Genomic DNA, 20,426 nt, shown 5'->3' with positions numbered 1-20,426 from the left:
TTGTCTTGATAGCTCTGTAAGATAAGCTTGATGTTTATTAACATCCTTTTTTTTTTAATAATGAGGAAAATAAGAATCAGAGAGATTAAATGACCTGCCCAAGCTATTTCAGCTTAGAAGTAAGACAAGGCTTTCAAATTAGTCTAGCGCTTGTTTGACCATATCATGATGCTTCTGGGGTAAAAGCCGGCTTATTTTGCTATGCACAGATTGCTAGTGCTATTTATCAAATCATTTCCAAACATTTCAAGACCTCACAAGACCAGAGCAATGGGAAAACAAAAACAAAACAAAAACAAAAAAGAAGACATTTCATCATAGCACTAACTTTTCTTCTATAATAAAATCTCAACTCTCCCTATGATCTCCATTACCGCCAAAGTATGGCTCCTTGTTGCTGCTGGGAAGACCATGCTTATCTTATCCCGCTGTGTGCCTTGTTCCCCCAACCAATAATTAAATTTGCCTTTCATATACAAATCCTTTAAGATTTACCTTTATACATACACATATACAAATTTACCTTTAAGATCCAGACCTCTGACTTTCTTACGCAGCTTTCATAGAACACTCTAAATTATTAAGATTTACTGAAACTTAATTTGGGCCTGCCACTCTTTTAAGTATTTTACATACTTTATCTTATTTATTTAGTAAAATACTATGAGGAGAGTTTCAGTCTCATTTAACAGATGAGGAAACTGAGAGAAAAGATGTCATGTAATTCGGTCTAGGGAACAGTGCCTAGTAGCATTCTGTTCCTTTTTGTGCCTTAACTTCTTTAGTAATTATTGTAAATTTCCCAAACAGATTATAAGGCCTTAAAGGACAGGGGCAGTATGCCGTGGTGGGGGAGGGGGGTTCACACTTAGCATCTGGCATACTACATTCTACATGGTTAGTAATCAGAGAAGGCAATAATTTTATATAAAGTACAAAGGATTTTCAAGACCAATTCTCAGTTCTGCTACTTACTTTCTATGTGGCAATGTGCAAATCACTTAATCTTTCTGAGGTTTTGTTTTTTCTTTTTTGAAGCAGAGCTAAAAATACCTCCCTCCCTGGGTTGTAGTAAAAATTGAATAAGATAATAAACAAGTGACTTCGGAACCATAAGCATGATAAACATTTTAGTCAATGTAATTGATTAAACACTTGTTGAATGAATGAATTCCAGGTGCACCACTTTTTATAAACGATTCAAAATTCCTACCTGAGAGTAGTCAGTTGAGGAAAAAAGTGAGCCTTGGTAAGATTGCAAAAGGATTCTGGATATAAATCTGTTAATTACATGCCATTCACAATGATTTTTTAAGCTTATGATGTGACTGACGTCACTGAGATACTTTCCCTAAAAATACAATGAACCCTACCAGACACAGTCAGAAATGCTACCACACTGCAGATTAGGGTTGGCAGAGGCCCCCAGAAGTATGATGTCACATACTTTAGAGCACCTAAGGAGCGGTGAAGCTACAGAAGAAACAAGTGTTGACGTCTGAGATTTAACAAAACGAAGCATTTAGCTCACCAGCTGCCACAAGTACAGACTAGTACCTTTTAGGTGCTGAATTATAAAAATCAGAACAGTGCTTTGAATGATAAACATATGTCATATTACCCAATTCAATGAAAATATAAGCAGCAAGCAAAAGTATATGCACCGCCTAAAAGCACTACACACACAATTTTTGTTAAAAGTCTTTGAGAAATGGGTAATTAAAAGTGAGTTATTGATTATATTCATGATTTATTTTTTATAGTTTATTTTTGATTTCATTAATCTAAATGAGGATATAGTAGTAACTAGCTTCATGGAACATTCTCTACAACCAGAACATCATCTAGGTTAATATTTTCTTACATTTTCAAATATTTTTATGTTACAGAAAATATAGTACTAAAATCAGCAACTGAAATTGCTTATGACTTTCCTCTAAAGATAATCATTAGAAACCACAGTCTAAAGTTTCCAGGAAATGTTCTGAAAGAGGAAATTACAAACCTGCAAACATCAGCTCTGAAACATCGGGTTTCACATGGAGACAGGTGAAAAGAGGTAACGGGCACTGTGCAGTATTGACCTTTTCCTTCAAACTACTCAAGGTAGTGTTCATTCTCTGTCCACAGAAGAAAGAAAGAAAGAAAGAAATGGTTTTAAATATACAAACAGATACAGATAGAACACTATTTAAAAGAGTACTTCCAATCAAGACACTTACAATTTTTATAATAAAAAGAAGCCATTAGAAATCTCTGGGTCTTGAATAAACAAGAAAAAGTCAGCTTTATGGAAGTAATTATCTTCATTCTAAAAACAACCATCACGCTAGGGACTATGTCTACAACTGAACCGGAGAACGATTTGGCAACTGTGGCGCCCAGAAAGAATTTAGCCCGCGGATTCCCTGGCACAGACTCTATCTCCCCCACTTTATCTCAGATGAAATGTCACAATGTGGTCATATGTCAAAAGGATTTGTTCCATGTGATTCACTCCCTTGTCTGACTCTCTCCAGGCAACCCTTATTCTTCCTCTACTATTCAAATACTACTTACCTTCACCTCCTTATCGAAAAAGATTACCATTAGGGGAGAATGAGTGGTTAAGGGTTAAAATGTGTATTTTTCCAAAGAGGAATGGAAAAGTCCTACCCTACACATCAAAATTGATAGACAGAATGAATTAATAAGCACTAGTTTGAAACGTAGAAGAGTTATGCCTGGCAGGGTGTATGTGCTCAGTGCCATTGTTTTTAGGGTAAGTTGAGCCAAGTGACTTTTACAAAATGTATCATATTTTGTTTCATCTAAACTATTATGATATACACGATCTCCTTGTGTTAAAAGGATTGTAGATCAAGCCATAGCTTACATTGTGAATTAGTGTTTCTCCTATTAACATCCCAAAGATATCAGTAAAGGTGACAGGTTGTCCAGAGCTTTTCTTCTTCCACAAAGACTCAACATATCTCTTAATTTTCTGTGGCGTGAGAAGTAAAAGGGGGTTGTAGCTAACATTTTTCATTAGCTCTTTATTAATCTCCTCTGGCCCTTTCTCTGGAAAATCAGGGTGAGAATACAAGGTTGACATGTACCTGTAAAGAAAACAAAAGATAATCAGTCAAAATAAAGGGCCTTACATAGAAGTCTCCAAAGAAAGCAGGCACTCTCTGTGATAAGAAATGGTTGGTTCACTTGATTTTCTGATTAAAGATATTAATCCAATTAAGGAAAGAATGCATCAGTCAGAAAGGAGCTGGTCTACAATGGAAGCAAAGTAAAGGAGAAGGCTCAGAGGAAACACTGGACTTCTCAGGCACAGTCAAGAGGAGAGGAAGCCCTACCGGGCCTGCTGTCCACTGTCCAGTCCCTGGGAAGGGGAATCCCTATCAGACTATTAGAGACTGATAACTCACACATTTGAGTCATGTAAATAAATTGACTTGTCTGGATACAATACCAGCCAAGCAATCTGGTAATCTGACTTTTTAGGATGATTATCCACAGGTAGAAAAGGAGTTGTCTGAACTCCTGTGAGTACCTAATTCTCCTGACAAAGGTGTTTTTTTTTTTTTTAAATTGTCCTTTGGCCAATTAGACAAAATCCCAGGCCTTACCAATTGTAGGTCTCAGAAATTCTGAGCATACAAATCTGATGGTGAAATCCTGGAGAGGAGTAGATTTTTAAGATAAATACTTTCTTGTGAAGATTCTTGGCCACTAGCCATTTGGCCACTTCTAGTAATGCTGGAAATAACCACGTGTGTTGGTATTTAACATTTAGACAATAAATGTTCAGTTACCACCCTCCTTCCTGTGAACCAATATATCTAGTATTGTAGCTCTCATACTGAATATTAATTATTAGTTTACTTCTCTGTCTCCCTTCATAAGCTGTGATTTCCTGCAGGGAAAACTTTGCTTATCATCTTTAGCTTCAATGACTAGCAAATGCCTGGTATATGGCAAGCACAGTTTTTTGGACTCAGAAAACAAAATAATGAAAGAAAGAAATATTGCACCACTTAATCCAACCAAAGAAAAATACCACATATTTTAATCTCCTGTTTCCTTGACATTCAAACTAAAATGCCTATCATTAATGATTTATCTTCCCTTCAGGGAGGAGAGAAAGCTAACTCTTGTTGGGTCCCTGCTATGTTCTAGGTCTGCGCTGGTTAATTGCTCATAAACTATTATCTTGAAGACTTGTAACAACTTTCAATTCTTTTTTTTAAAGATGAGAAAAGAGAGGATCAATTAATTTAAATACATGTTCACAGTACCCCAAGTAATAACAGAAGAACTACAATTTAAAATTTGTCCTCTCCCCTGCTGGGCTTTATTTTAAAAAATATTTTAAATAAGATTTCTGTTCTTAGAGACCAAACTATTCCCACTTCACAGGAAATTAGAATTTCTTGTTGGATTCAGAGTTCTTTGAAGACAAATTGAAAATAATTGTAAGTTAACAAATGGGGGGGAATAACAGACCTAAAATGGAATGCACACTCTGTCAAAAAAATGAGAAATTCTGAAGACATCTTTATTACACAAATTGAATTCCTACCATTTCCCACAAACATGTGATAAAGATAAATCAAATAGGCTTCCTCTGAACTCGGGCCTGGTAGAATCACTACATATCTCTAAAAAATACAGCTTAGGGGGGCCGGCCCGGTGGCGCAGCGGTTAAGTTCGCACGTTCCGCTTCTTGGCGGCCCGGGGTTCGCTGGTTTGGATCCCGGGTGCGGACATGGCACTGCTTGGCAGCCATGCTGTGGTAGGCGTCCCACGTATAAACTAGAGGAAGATGGGTACGGATGTTAGCTCAGAGCCAGGCTTCCTCAGCAAAAAGAGGAGGACTGGCAGTAGTTAGCTGAGGGCTAATCTTCCTCCAAAAAAAAAAAAATACAGCTTAGGTTGGTTGAGAGATGCGGAGTTCATCCATTCCCGCAGTTATTCTGAAGTCAACCACATGATTCATCCGGAGCAACAAAGATCTGATTTCCTGGACCTTACCGTACTTTTCAATAAATGCACACATTTCTGTAATGATATTGGTTTATCTTTAAGGACATAAGAAAAATAGGAAAATAAAACACCATTTTGAGCTCCTCAGTGGTTAGTTCTGGACCTATTCAGGATACTCTTCATTCTTTATGAGCACACTAAGTTCTTTCCTGGTCTTATTACCAAGAATAATTTCTACCCCCACAGACCATTGACTTGCCCTTAATTTATTAAAAATGTATATTATGTAACTGCACATAGTTTGAATTTTGCGTTAAATTCTAGAAATCTTAAACTCAAGCCTGTGTCTCATACCTTTCAAAGCTATCAGTTATAGCATGAATTTTTAATCTAATTTCTAGTTATATATTTTTCACTTCTATCTTTATTATAAACAAACCAGTTTTACTTTATAATAGGATATATTAAATCCTTTCCTTAATGAAGCTGGGTAAAAATAAGGAAAAGAACCAAACACTTAAATGTCAGTAGAAATCAATTTAGCCACAGAACGATTTTTTTAAAAAGGTAGGCAAAAAGGAAATGATATGATCATTCTGCTATTGGAAGCTGTCATTTCTAACTGCTTAGCAGAATGGTATAATTACTCAGATCTCCTTTACATTATTTAAGACTTCCCGTCTCCATCTATATTTAGCTGCTCTGTAAAGAATCAATTTATGATTCTAACAAGTACCTCCACCCCATGGATTGCCTCCAGCAAGATCTGAAGCTCTTCTCTTCTCTTCCCCTCCTCTCAATTTTAGCCATTCGACCTAGATTAAGAAAATCCTTCCTCTGGGGTTGGGGAATTGGTCAAAAGCTAGGAATCTGTGCCACAGTTTCAGAGGTAGATGTTTTTAAGAGGTCAAAATGTATACGGATGTCAGCCCAATTCTCACTTTTTGTTTCACGTAGAATGTAACCTATTGCAATCCATTTCTGCTTTCCAAAGGTTGAAGTAAACTCACTCACTCAGGGAGTCTCCCTCTCTCCTTTCTCTTTCTTCCCCTATCATGAAGCAGTTGGCTTGAGGATACCAACCCTAGAGACAGAAAGACCTAGAATACCTAAACCATTGGCATTGGGCTAATGTTCTCTGCTTGTCCAGCATTTATGAACCTAGATTCCTTATAACTGACAAATGTGAGTTGGACAGATTTTTCATGCTGTCATTGTGGTGACATCCAAGACTTAAGTTTTGGCTTTGGTGATAGCTAAAGATGGAGTAGTAGACAATGACCAGTTTTCCTTAAATAGCTTTCTTGGTTTCCTTGGTTGCACCAAGGCAGGATTCATCTATTACTGCCTTCTGTGGACATACTACCATCTAAAGCACACAAACATCATCCCAATTTGCAACTCTAGAGTTACATCTTAATTTTCATTTCTTTACCAATAAATCACTTCCAATTATACCAATCAAGTTTCAAAAACTAAGTGTCTTAGACATAGGAGGGCCTCTAGAAATAATTGGTTAATGAATGAAAGGGTCTTCAATTTATTTCTCTATAAATCTGAAAATATTTGCCTCTACTTTTTCTACATATTTTTTATGAAGGGGTACCTCATTCTCTCCATCTGAATGCATTTTAGGCTAAGTGTGAATTTTAAAAGCTAAATCATGCCAGAGAACAAGGAATTCTCAGTTTAGTCTCTGCCTCCAAGTGACAGTCAATGTTGTAAAGTATCATTACCTGGCCCCCAGTATCTTCAGGGGTAAACATCTAGAATTTCTGTGCTTAAAAAAAGTGCCAAAAATGATTCTTATATGCAACTAAAATTTGGAATGATTTGAGAAGACTCATATTTGTGAAGCAAATATCCTAAAACCCTAAAGAAATCCCCCAAAATACAGTTACTTATGCAAGTCTTCATTTAGCCATTAAACATACGATAAGAGGGAGAGATTCGTCAGTGAACAAGACAAGCGTAGTCCCCACCTCAAACGACATATTTTCTCTAAGAAACATCTTGATCTTCTAGCCTGTCACCTCTTATGCAACAACTTCTGTCAAAATTGTTTCATTTTTCAATATTCCAGGAATTCTTCAGACTGTTAAACTGAAAGTTCTCATTCTTGAATTCCATTTCAGTCAGTTTAATGAATTAGGCCCCATTGTCTGTAGATACAGAGCTGCTCTCATTTCTCTTTTGCTGGTAATGTCAGGCAAACACAGCAGTCAATATCCAGTAGCCCCTAATAATACTACAAATGAACAGCTGTACTGAGGAAGAGAGGAGTTCCGAGTAATTAGCAGGATTACTCAGGATTCCTGTCATGATTCTCCTGTTTCACTCACGTCAGTTCTCCCAGTTGGTGAATACTTATATTTAATGAATAACAAGTATCATCCAAAAATAATTTCAGAAATAATTACCATAAAAGTAGTAGCAGTTACGAGGGAAGCTTTTGTCCTACATAAAATTCTCTTTTGTGGTCACAGAAAACTTTTTGGGAGGTCCAGGGCTTCTTCAGATATTTCCGTGTTACCTCATTTGTGCCAAGTAATGGTCACGTACCAGTGAAGTATAAAAACTTACATAACACAAGAGTGTAATTTGTTTTTTCAAGTCTTTCCGAATTCCTTTTTTGAACTTTTTCCCTTCTCACCTTTACTTTTCAAGAGAGAACCATTAACATGAATCGTCCTGACCACATTTTGTTCCATCTCAGGAAGTGTCTTCTCTCCATGGTCAACACCTTCACTTGTCCTGTCTCTGCCTGAACCTTCTATCCACGATCCATCTATTTCTTTATCTACCATCTCTTACTCTAGGTTATTTCCTTCACCTCGGAATTCCACAAAAATGCTTGTCTCTTAAATTCTGAAAACAAAACACGACAAACCCCTCTGCCCTGGGTCCTATATTCCCCTCTTGAAATAATAGACAGATCCTATAGGTTCATTTTCCCACCTTTCTTCCTTTCACCTTCTATTCTCTTCTTATTTGCAATTTCATGATCAAAAGTGCCTCTTATTTGCTTTATCTAGGGATTTTTGGTGAAACCACTAAAGATCTCCAAACTCAGTTGTAAGCTAAGCTTCTCACAGATGTTTCACTACATTAAAATACCCATGACTTCTCCAAGTACTCTCCACCAGCGACCTCTGGAACTCATCTTTTACTTGATTCTCTTCTCTGACGTCTACTTTACATTCTCCGTTAGGGTGTTCTTTCCTTTTTTGGCCCATTAACTTTGGGGATGTCCTAGACTTCCATGAATTACATTATTGGTGGTAATAACTGACGTGGTAGAAGTTGGTGAAATTACCAAGGGAGGATATGTAGACATAATAGAACAAAAGAGGGGTCCTAGAGGAAAGGAGAAAAGCAGTGAGAGCAGTAAAGACAACACGGGAAAGAGAGCAATCAGAGAGGATGAAATAAAAACAAAAAAGGCATGGGAGGGAGGATTTGAAAGAGGGACAAGTCAACGTGTGAAACGTCTCCACTCCAAACCTCAGCCTTCCTGACTCCCCCAAAAAGTCAAAAAGAATAAGAACTCTAAAAGACACCACTATATTGGCAAATTAGATCGTGCGTGGGTGAAAATTGATTGTAAGGATTTTAGGAGTGAGTGGCCTTTAAGGAAATGGAATAAAGAAGAGAAGCCTAATCTTTGAGGAAATTAGACATGGAAGGATAGAGCAGAAGTTTATGTATATATAAATGTGTGGCCTGCAATATTTAAATGATTGGCCCACAACATTTAAAATTCTCTTAATTACATTTTGCAGAACCTGTTTTCAGAACCCTGAGAGGAGAATGTAAGATGTTGCCCCAAATCTATAACCAAAGCAATGACTGCAGCTCTAATTAAGCCCAAACACATACTATCATACCCCCAAATCAGCACTCGTGGCCTGCTCTTTCTTTAGTAGATGAGTTTAAGAAAGTAAGCTTCTTACAATGTAGTGGTCAGTGATGGACCACAGGGATCTAACAAACAGTGACCATAGAGAAAGAAAACCACCCAAAGAATAACAACAAAATGTTTGAGTAGGTGAATCAATCTAAGGGTCTAACTCTTTCCATCACATCACTCCTTAAACAGGCAGGTACCTGCTCTTTCCTTCAAGGGAAAGAATAATGATGGGCTACACCCTTCTTTCATAAGAGATAAATCATTTTGAGGGTACCTACAAAAAAAGTGTTAACCATAGTTCTAGGATTTGTTTTTCAGCTAAAGAATACATTCAAAATATTTAAGAAACTACAGATTCTTTAAATGTGAATCTCTGTGTAGAATAGTTGTCCAGGAGAAGTTGAAAGACTTCTAGAAGGGGGGATCAAAAGCCTGAGTTTATACGCCTGCTCTGCTAGTGATCTTGACAAATCACTTGGTCTGAGTCAAATTTTTTTGGCTGAAAAATTTAAAAACTCATGTCCCTCTCACAGGATAAGAAGGTACAGAAATTTTTAAATGCTAGACACAGATAAGACAATATTATGATAGATGAGCTTTATTGTGACTAAGTGACTAAAGAGCCTTGCAAGTCAAAGTTGGACATTCTGTGATAAAATGGTACTCTTATTTGAGACATCTAAGTAAGGACTAATATTTAATTTTGAATGCTTACGTGAGGTAGGCAAACCAAAAAATATGTAGTAACTTCTTTGAAAATGTTTGATAAATACATTTGTGAAAAGGCAAATCTACGTTGTACAAATATTTTTATATACAGATGTTTTAACTCACTATCTAAATTTAGCTGGGCTTACATATATTTAAAGGATTAATTTCATAACAAGTTAGATACAAATCAGTGACATTTATTTCATTTCTGCATTCAAAAGCTGTTTTCCTTCTTCTGTATACTAAAGTATCTTGGATTTCATTTTATTTGCCCCAAAGAAGGAAATGATTACCTAGTAAATCATTCAGACTTAGACACAATCGCTGAAAGATTACAAACCAGCAAATTATAGGAAGATTAAATTAATTATGGGTGGAGTATGTTATTTCACTTCTATGATATTTATATAGAATTATTTCAATTGATCTATTTTTTTTTTATTTTATGTTTAACTACATTTTAAGTTACAAACAGGCTTAAGGGGGGTAAATTTAGGGTGAGTCCTCATTAGGTAAGAATTTGCCTTAAGACCATTTTTATAAAGTGAATGATTACATCAAGTTGGAACATTTCAGTAATTTGAAGTTAATGTTCAATTTTTTAAATCCCTTTTTCTTTTCTAGTGTTTCAGGTAGATAAATGCTAAGCATTTAGGTCGATAAGACTAGGATTTAAAATGTATACTAACCACGTGGAGCCAGAAAGACCAGCCACATAGGTAGCACAATCCAAGATTCCTGACTCATACAGTGCCTTCATCACCCCGGAGAATCCCACCATGGCTCGGAACCCTCCGCCTGAGCCCAAGATGGCAACCACAGGCACCTGGAATGACAACACACAGAGATCATTTGTAGAGTCAAGTCATAAAACATATTTCCTTTTTAGTTTCAATTTTTATGTTAAATGTTCCACATTTGGAAATAAAGAATTATAAGTTCACACATACCTTAATAATGTCTCATTTTTAAAAAGGAAAAAATAACGTCTCATATAAGAAAATAAAGGATGAATGCCTATTGGAAAGCAGACATTATTAAAATAACCAACTAACTCAATTTAATAATGATACCAACAAGAATCACCTTCTATATTTACTCGACCCTTTGCAGTTTTTGGCTTGCTTTTGGGTACACTTTTTAAATTTGATCCTCTCAAAAATCCTGTAAGGTGAGCAAAAGGCATTTGATCATTCTGGAGATGGATGTTCTGAAAGGATGAATTTACTTGCATAAGATCTACTAGCTGGTTATCTGTAGTTAAGCAAGCACCTTGCCTTCTTGGTCCAGAATTCTTACTGTTCCTTTATGCTGATTCATTTAAAAATATATTATTCAGGCCAAAAAAAAGATTTAACAAGAACTACTAAATTTATTTATTTACTCTTTAATTCATTCAATAAATCTGATTTGGTCTCTATATTTCAGGCAGCACGGGTGGATCCGGGGGATGCAGTTTATTTAGGTGAGGCAGAAATGTAATAATAATTATGACAGCATTAAAAATAGGGCTAGATGGAATTCGTTGACCTCATTATCTAGCTGGAACTGTTCTTAGCGTTCGGCAGAAATTGTCTCATTTAATCTTCACAAAATCCCTAGGAGATTTCCATTTTACAGGGGATAAAACTAAAGTACTTGGAACCAGGACCTTGAGAACTTATTCAAGATCATGCAACCAACAAGAAGCAGAGTCGGGAGTCAAAACCCCAGGCTCCCGGCTCATGTTAGCATGCTAGTATGCCTCACTAAAAGAAAGTGCTACAGGCTGGAGCACATGAGGTCCAGAAGGCGTGGTCAGTTCCAATCAGAGGAACCGGAGCAGTGGAGAAAGCTTCACAGACAAAGAAGAAATCTGAGCTTGACTTTAAAGATGTACAGTTACTCATTAGGTAGGGACCAGGGCAGGGAAGGAGGCTCTGTGGAAACGGAAGCAGCATGAACCAATGAAGAGTTTTCACAGGGAAACAGAGAAGCACAGGCTGTCTGTAACAGCACTAAAACACAAGAGCGTTTGTTTGGAGAGGGAGAGATGGTCATTTTCCTTGTGGTCCCAGACCATCACTGCCTAAGAGAGCTGGTTGTTTCTCCAGGCCCCAGGGCAGCAGTTCGCAAAGTGTGCACTGCTTTCCAGGTGTCCACAAGATCGAAATTGTTTCTGTAATAACACTAAGATGTTATTTGCTTTTTATCATTCTCATTCTCTCATGAGTGTACAGAGGAGTTTTCCAGAGACCACGTGATGTGTGATATAGCAACAGACTGAATTCAAGAGCAGATATGAGACTCTGCTGTCTTCTGTTAAGTCAAACAATAAAGATACTTGTAAAGATGTAAAATAATGCTGCTCTTTTCACTTTTTTTTTGTTTTGGAAAATATAGTTGTTTTCATAAAATATGTTATTTACGTTAATATGAAATGGACTTTAAAATAAATTTTCTCAGCTTTAGTTTTTAATATGGTAAATATTCATAGATATAATCTATATAAACAAAATCTCTTAGAAGTTTCGATATGTTTTAAGAATATAAACTATTTCTGAGACCAAAAAGTTTAAAAACCTCTGCCCAGGATATCAGGGGTGTGGGAGTGCAATTCAACCTCTTCCAGGAAAATCTGAGCCTGATGAGGACAGGCAGTTGGGGCTGACAAGGAAGGGAAGAGGAGAGAGGGAGCAGATGGATGGAAATATCCTCTGGACAGACAGAAGCTGATGTGGAGGTACAGTCAGATTGCTGGGGAGAAGGAGTGTATTTTGTTTGATATTGTTTTCCAATAATAACAATTATCAAGGAAGAAGTTTCAGATGGAACACTGAGCAATTCATGCAGCAAAAGATATTAGATCATGAAGCAATCCAGAGAGATGAAGCGAACAAAGAAATTTGCATGGGTAGAAGAGCGGAACCCGAACTGGGTGGGGATGCTGTGACTGGAGTAGCAGACTTGAGTTATACTAAAATAGTCAGACTGCTATCAGATTTTATTTTCTATATTAGTGACAATCTAATTTGCAGAATAAACCTATGAATCACGGAGTGCATGTGTGTAGAGGTCAAGCACTTTGGACAGTTCTCTCTTATCTCTAATAGTCAGTTTTTCTTTCTCCTGAGTCGTGAATGGCATACGATGACCTCTCCTCCCTTCCACCCCTAAAGCTAAGCTTACGAGGAGAGAAAGAGAATCAAGGTACATTTATAAGCAGAATCTTTAACATTTGGTGTCAGAGCCGATGTTAGGAGTAAGGGGGAAGGAGTATGGTCAGACTGTTAGGGTTTCTGGCTTTGCTCATGATGATGCTGTCATTACCCAGGAGAAGGATCCCAGGGCACAGAGCCAGGCTGAGGGGGACTACTGCTCTCCATCTCAGAAATGCAGAGCATATGACACGAACGCGCTCTGTTCCAAGCACTTGGATCCTGACCCTTGGGGGTCCACTCACCAATATGATAAACACATATATTCATGGAATCATTATTAGAACTACAAGGACCAAAAAGACTGTAGGAGTTCTCTTACGTGTGGAAAAGGAAGTCCGTAGAGGTTAGGTCTTCTTGGTTAGGTCTTAGGACAATGCATAGCAGGACACCTAGGATTAATTTCCTAGCCCAGGGCTCTCTAATGCTGAGTAGCCACAAATTGAAAGACCCTAGGCATCAAATTAGATGCAAATTGGAGACTTCATTCATGAACACACTCTACCAGTTCAGTACAACGGAGCAATTTAAATGGCTTTGAACCTGGGTATATTTATATGAACAGAATGCTCTCAAACGCAGATTTTAAAACTGTATATAAAGTAAAATATATAAGTTCTTAAAAACTTGTCTGGAGGGGGAAAAAATGCTAAGACAGGACACTAAAGTGGGTGAGTAGCGTATAATATAGTATTAGTTGCACGAGCAGTTGTAAGGAAGGCAGATAAGAAGTTAGAACATAGAGGAGGGATTGGAATTAGGCCTTGAAAGAAGGGTGGAGTTTAAAGGCAATGTAATAATAATAACAGCAAACGTTTATTGTTGCTATGTGCCAAACACTGGGCCTAAGCTCAGGCCAAGAGGGGCATAAGCAGGGAAGGGGATGTGATTTAGAGACCTAAAGACCAGTCTTCTTATTGTAGCAGGAGTACACTAGGGAGGAGGGAAAAATAAAATTATGAAGGGCTTTGAGGGGAAAAAAAAATATTAGGGTTGATATAGGAGGAGGAAGATTGTTTATATTCAAAAATCATTTAGGGGTATCTAAGCCTGTTGATTTGGTTACTTATAACATTGTATTATTAAAAATAATATTAAACCCAATGCAAATCAGGTAGAGTAAGAAATTTCTTAGCAACAGATTACACTGTTCATTTCAACACACAACCTGCACTGTTGTTCAGAGGGAGATTTAATAAGAGTAGTTGGAAAAATGCACATTAGAGGGGCTGGCCCCGTGGCTGAGTGGTTAAGTTCGCGTGCTCTGCTGCAGGCGGCCCAGTGTTTCGTTGGTTCGAATCCTGGGCGCGGACATGGCACTGCTCATCAAACCACGCTGAGGCAGCGTCCCACATGCCACAACTAGAAGGACCCACAACCAAGAATATACAACTATGTACCGGGGGGCTTTGGGGAGAAAAAGGAAAAAAATAAAATCTTTAAAAAAGAAAAAAATGCACATTAGATCTTCTTAAATCCTCTAACAACTTCCCAGATGTCCTTCTCCATGTCATATGCCAGTAGCCCAACACATACTTATGGATGTTTATTTTATGTTGTTAGGAATTTTCTGGAAACAGCCATTTATTAAACTGGAATTTACACATTATATAACCCATTGTTTTCCTTATTGCTTTGCAGTAATTCTTGAAGAGGGTTTTCAGGTAAGATTTTTTTTTTTTTTTTTTTTTTTGCTTTGTCTCCCCAAATCCTCCCAGTACGTAGCTGCATATTTTAGTTGTGTGTCCTTCTAGTTGTGGCATGTGGGATGCCGCCTCACTGTGGCCTGGTGAGCAGTGCCATGTCTGCGCCCAGGATTCAAACCAGTGAAACCCTGGGCTGCTGCAGCGGAGCGCATGAACTTAACCACTTGGCCATGGGGCCAGCCCCCAGGTAAGATTTTTAAGTCAGATTTTTGGCTTGCTATCAGGTGAAAGAAAATGTCAGCTATTTGTACATAAAAACTGAATAATCAAATGATTGAATGACTGTGCAGATTATAATTACCACCTTCATCTATTGCACATAAATTTATCTCATTTTATGCATCATATGATTTAATTTTCACAACTCTAGGAGATATATTACCATTATATATTATTACCTCTATTTTAAAGATAAATTAATTGAAGCACAAAGAAGATAATTTTTCTATTTCCACAAAACTAGAAACTGGTGTCATGTGGATTCAAAGCTCAGTCTGTCAGACTCTAAAACTCTTTTTTCTCTTTAAGTAGTATTTTTACTGCGATGTATTTTGTTTGCTGGTATTACAGTCCCCACAATGGATGTTTGGTTCTAAGCCTTTTTTGTTGTTGTTGAGGAAGATTAGCCCTGAACTAACATCTGTGCCAATCTTCCACCACTTTATATGTGGGTCACCACCAGGGCATGGCTGACAAGTGGGGTAGGTCCATGCCAGGGACCTGAACCTGCAAACATGGGCCACTGAAGGAGAGAACTTAACCACCACTACATGGGGCTGGCCCCTGAACTCCAAAACTCTTAATTCACTATGCACTACTCTGTCTCGGAAAGCTTTCTCTACAACTAACTTTGTAACCTGAGGCAAAGAAAATCTTCTTTGGACTCAGTTTACTTATGGCATAAAAATATTGGGTAGAATTAATGAACTTGAAGATTTTGCTACTAGTAACATTCTAGATTCTATAACACACATAGAATATGAATTATAACTCTATAAAATGATGCATTTTTATTAACTATAAAAAAAGGAAGAGAAATTAGATATAGTGTCACTGACACTATAATTCATGCTCTTCCTTTTCTCATTGTTCAGAAAGAAAAGAGTAATCTTTACAGAGAGAAACCACTTGATATTTAGCTAAATTATATTTCCGATCCACTTGTCACAACAGATAATATCAGCACAATTTTATGCAATAAATGAGGACTAAATTTGGATGTCTTAATAGTTTTCATCAGTCTGAAACAACTTCCAAAGAAATAACTGGGGAGTTATAAGGTGCAGCTGTTAGTCCTGGCTCTAAATCTAAAAGAATCAACAAAAAAATGTTGCTGATGGTTTTTAGGTTCTATTTAGACCTAATAGCACAGTATTTGTGTATAAATGATATCAATGAATATTTCTCATACTTCTCTCATGTGATTACAGGAAATGAATTTTCATTTACCAAAAACCATGTGTTTTTTATTAAATTATCTTGATATATGGGCTTGCGGATATTATTAATTTCCTCCATTGCAAAAGAGAATTCTGAGGAGCTCGAGGATATTTTTACATTTTTATACATTTTAAGGTCCAAGATTTATATAAAGACTTTTGCCTTCTTGGCTCCGGCATTAGTCAAGGTTCTCCAGAGAAACAGAACCAATAGGAGATATATATATATATACATAGAATATATATATTCTATTGGGATATTAAACTATAAGGAGATTATAATAGAATATTAATATATATGGAAAGAGACGTATAAGGAATTGGCTTATGTGATTATGAAGAATGGCAAGTCTAAATCTGCAGTATGGAGGCTGGCCCAGTGGCGCAGCAGTTAAGTTCGCACATTCCGCTTTGGCAGCCTGGGATTCATTAGTTCAGATCCCGGGTGTGGACCTATGCACAGATTGTCAACCCATGCTGTGGCAGGCATCCCACACATAAAGTAGAGGAAGATGGACATGGATGTCAGCTCAGGGCCAGACTTCCTCAGCAAAAAAAGGAGGATTGGCAGCAGATGTTAGCTCAGGGCTAATCTTCCTCAAAAAAAAAAATAAATAAAAATCAATCAATCAATCAATCAATCAATCAATCAATCTGCAGTACGGCCAGGCAGGCAGAGCCCCAGGAGAGCTGATGGTGCAGTTGAAGTCCAAAGGCAATTTGCTGGAGAATTCTCTCTTGCTTGGGAAGATTGGTCTTTTTGTTCTCTTCGGGCCTTCAAGTGATTGGACGAAGCCCACCCACATTATGGACAGCTATCTGCTTACTCACATTTCACTTTTTAATATTTATTTATTTAACTTAAAGATTTAAATATTAATCTCATCAAAAAACATCCTCCAAGTTGACACATAAATTTAACCATCACAAGTCCATCCCTTCTCAACTTGGTACCCACATACTCCCCTTTAAATCATATTTAATCTCCAACTACAGACAATAACAAGGTCATTCTTCTGGCTAACATGATACGACCATCCTGTGTACACCTGGAAATGCACTAATGCTTTTCCAAGAAGAAGCAAAGTCCTTGGATGATGTTTATTCTTCTCCTCAGTATCTCGTAACTTAAATGTGAATCTGTTTTTGTGTTTCTGTGCATGTCTACACACATAGACACACACAAACATTCATGACAAACTAAGGCAGAAATACTCACGACAACGACAGTTCTCATTTCTGTAACTGGTCACCTGGTCATAGCTGGTATTTATAAACATCTTCTTCTTCTATCCAATCTGTGTTCCTTCGCCCTCAAGCCCTCAACAAGCACCTCAGCTGGTCATGGTTCTTTTCCTGGTGGGCGGCCCGAGCTTCATTCCTGAAGGGTCTGGGCCCTTAGTAGTCCGCCTGGATTGGGTTCTTGTAGATTTCCATTGACTTTACTCACAGGGCATGGTAATATGAAGAGACACCCTAGGAGATCTCTTGTATTCCAGACATACTCTTCCTTACCTCCATCGTGGAGTAGCAGTCCAATTTTCCTTTGATAGTCATGATCAATCACCCCACCAGCTCCCTCCTTTGCCTATTGAGTCAGAGGCATGAGAAGCCCAATGTGGCCAGGCAGAGTCTTAACTTCCTCCCTTTGGGACTAAGACCTCTAAACCAGTAGAGTATAAGGTCACGCAGACAAGAAATAAACATTTTGGTAGTGGGTCACTAGGTGTAATAGTAAGTGCTGCCACTCCTACTTCCACTCCTTGATCCCTGGACCCATGAATCCTGGGGAGAAACAGCACCAATATTGGATGTTGATTCAGAGCATAGACTGCCTCTTGGAGAAATGTCTCTCATTTCCCCACTATTCTAATTCCAGATTTTAGCTTGGCTCTGCTGTGGTCAGTTACGAGCGGACATAAAAACTGTGAAGTAGCATGTCACTTCACATAAGAGACTGTAATCTGGAAACTTCATCTGACCAAAAGCTATTTTGGAAAAAGAAAATTTAAAAGAATGGCCTCTGAACAACCCAAATATGTCAAAAATCCCCATGTACAAAGTCTTACAGATCTTACTCATAGGAAAGATCTCAGCCCCTTATTCATGGAGAAATTCCACTAATCAGAGACAGTGTTCTAACAACACAAGCTTGCTTATCAAATTTGAATTCCAGAACAATAAACTTAAAGAGAACCAGGTGATCTGAAGAAATTACTTCAAGGGAACATACAGAGCATGGAGAAATGGCAGTTGATTGCAAAGGAAGCAGACATGAGAAACTCAAATCAGTTCAATCTAGGCAAGGAAAGACTTTCATCCCAATGATTAAAATCAATCAATTTTCAAAACTGCTATTACTGAGAATAATTTTTTAAAAAGTCTTAGTACTTAAGAGAATAAACTCTTGGGTTATCAAAAAGTTTAACTATTTGACTAATTCATTATCCAGACAGGAAAGCTAAGTTTTCCTTAAATTTGATAATTATTGCCCTCAGGGTTATGCAACAGAACAGCAACACCCACAAACATGTATAATACCTACTATTTTTATTGAGTAACTATTATGTGCCTTACGCATTGTGCTAGATGCTTTACAAGGATTAGTACTCATCCTTTTACATCAATGAGAGACACTGTCTTCACTTTATGAGTGAAGCACAGACGTGAAGCAATGTGCCAAAATTCATTCCATATCTTAAACTGACATTGAGGTCTTAAACTGGATGCTATCTGTTTGTTGAAAACTGGGAACAAGACAGGCACAAGCTCTGTATTGAGCACGGAGCAGGACTGTTCTCTCTCTGACAAGCTGCCACAACAGTCCTCTCTTCCATACCTTAAGCCCAAACAGAAAGTGAAGGTCTTGGCAGGGAGCAAGGGAAGTGGGAGCTTAAGGGACCCCTGGCCAAAGAGGAACAGAAAAGTGGGAAAATGGTACCTGTGTTATGGGAATGGGTGGCGCTGTAAACAGCTAAAACGATTATTTCTGCCAAGAGAAAAAAGTCTACACCAAAACCAAAACTTTAATTCTAGGAATGACTTCCAAAACCATGAATTTAATATTTCTGAAGATCCCACTGAAAAGCATAATTACCTCATTCTCCATCTGTTGCAGACAAGTCCATTTGTATGAACATTAGGCCAAGTTTCATTTTCCCAGAAGACTCCTTTCCACAAAAGGGAGGGTGCCTGCCTAGTGGGTGCGGTAGAAACTTTCCTTTTGAAAAGGAAAACTTAAGAACAAAGGCCAACTGGCCATCTCCACCAATATTTCTCACGTACATTTCTTTCTTTCTTTTTTTTTTTAAAGATTGGCACCTGAGCTAACAACTGCTGCCTATCTTCCTTTTTTTTCCTTCTTTCTTCTTCTTCTCCCCAAATCCCCCCAGTACATAGCTGTATACTTTAGTTGTGGGTCCTTCAGTCTGTACTGTGTGGGATGCCACCTCAGCATGGCCTGATGAGCAGTGCCATGTCTGTGCCCAGGATCCGAACTGGCGAAACCCTGGGCCACCACAGAGAAGCGCGCGAACTTAACCACTCGGCCACAGGGCTGGCCCCTCTATGTACGTTTCTAATTGAACAATTCAAACTGGGATCTTTTCACCCAAACCTCCTCAGCCTTTGTCTCCTCCCTAACAACCTGACACTGGTGTTCCTCAGTTTTGAGCCCCGGATCTCTCTCTCTAGCTAATTCATCCCCTGGATGCAATGCCAGGCCGCTGCCTAAGTCTGTGTCCTGAAGACTTACTGAGGATCTGCCATGTGCTAGAAGCTATGCTAGTTGCTGGGAATATAAAGGTGAAGAACACAGACACGGCCCTGCTCCTTGTGAAACTTACATTCTAGTGGAGAAAAAAAGACATTCGATGAATATTTTTACAAGTATTTTTTAAGTACAATTGTGGTAAATGCTGAGAAGATAATGAGCATATTTGTACCATAAGAGAATATAACTGAGAGATCTAACTTGGGGGAGGGAGGGAGGAGCTGGTGACAGGGAGAGTCTGCGCCAGAAGAAGAGGCACAGGCACTGATTAAAGGATGGGCGGGTGTCAGTGAACCAAAAGGGGAGTGGGGTGAGAGAGGAGTGGGACACAGGAAGCATACTGCAGTGAGAGGAAACAATGCACACAGGAGCGCCAGTTGGGAAAGGATTCTGTGGAGACATGGAACCAAGAAGTACTTATTTGGTTGGGGAGGGTTGGTAAATTTGGGATGAACTGCACGAAATGAAGTTGGAGAGAAGCTGTGGGTCCAAGATCCTAAGAGCAGTAGAAGAATTTTAAGCTTGGGGTTGATAGAATCAGATTTTGTGTTCAGAGTTAGACATGCTGAGTTTGAGCCATGAAGTTTGAGAAGAAATGAAGTAGGTACAAAGATATTCAGATCTGAAGCTCAGAAGACAGATTCTAGATCATTGATGTTCACGTGAAAGTTATCAGCACACAGTGTTGGGTGACATCATGAAAGGGAGAGAAAA

The 20,426-nt window shown here is 38.1% G+C and overlaps 1 protein-coding gene across 5 annotated transcripts in view; it reads right to left on the bottom strand.

Moving 5' to 3' along the window:
- PLA2G4A (phospholipase A2 group IVA) overlaps positions 1–20,426 on the bottom strand; it is a 148,737-nt gene that overhangs the window by 37,280 nt on the left and 91,031 nt on the right. For all 5 annotated transcript variants that reach the window (XM_046682795.1, XM_046682797.1, XM_046682796.1 and 2 more), the window contains 3 exons: positions 10,288–10,424; positions 2,876–3,098; positions 2,006–2,120 (listed from right to left, as the gene is read on the bottom strand). In XM_046682795.1, coding sequence (XP_046538751.1) covers positions 2,006–2,120; positions 2,876–3,098; positions 10,288–10,424 — 475 coding nt within the window. The remainder of the gene's footprint in view (positions 1–2,005; positions 2,121–2,875; positions 3,099–10,287; positions 10,425–20,426) is intronic.

Source organism: Equus quagga, chromosome 13 (assembly GCF_021613505.1).
Source record: "Equus quagga isolate Etosha38 chromosome 13, UCLA_HA_Equagga_1.0, whole genome shotgun sequence".
Taxonomy (NCBI): Eukaryota; Metazoa; Chordata; class Mammalia; order Perissodactyla; family Equidae; genus Equus; species Equus quagga.
The sequence above is the reverse complement of the archived record's forward strand: the minus strand, read 5'-3'. Positions and strand labels throughout refer to the sequence as shown.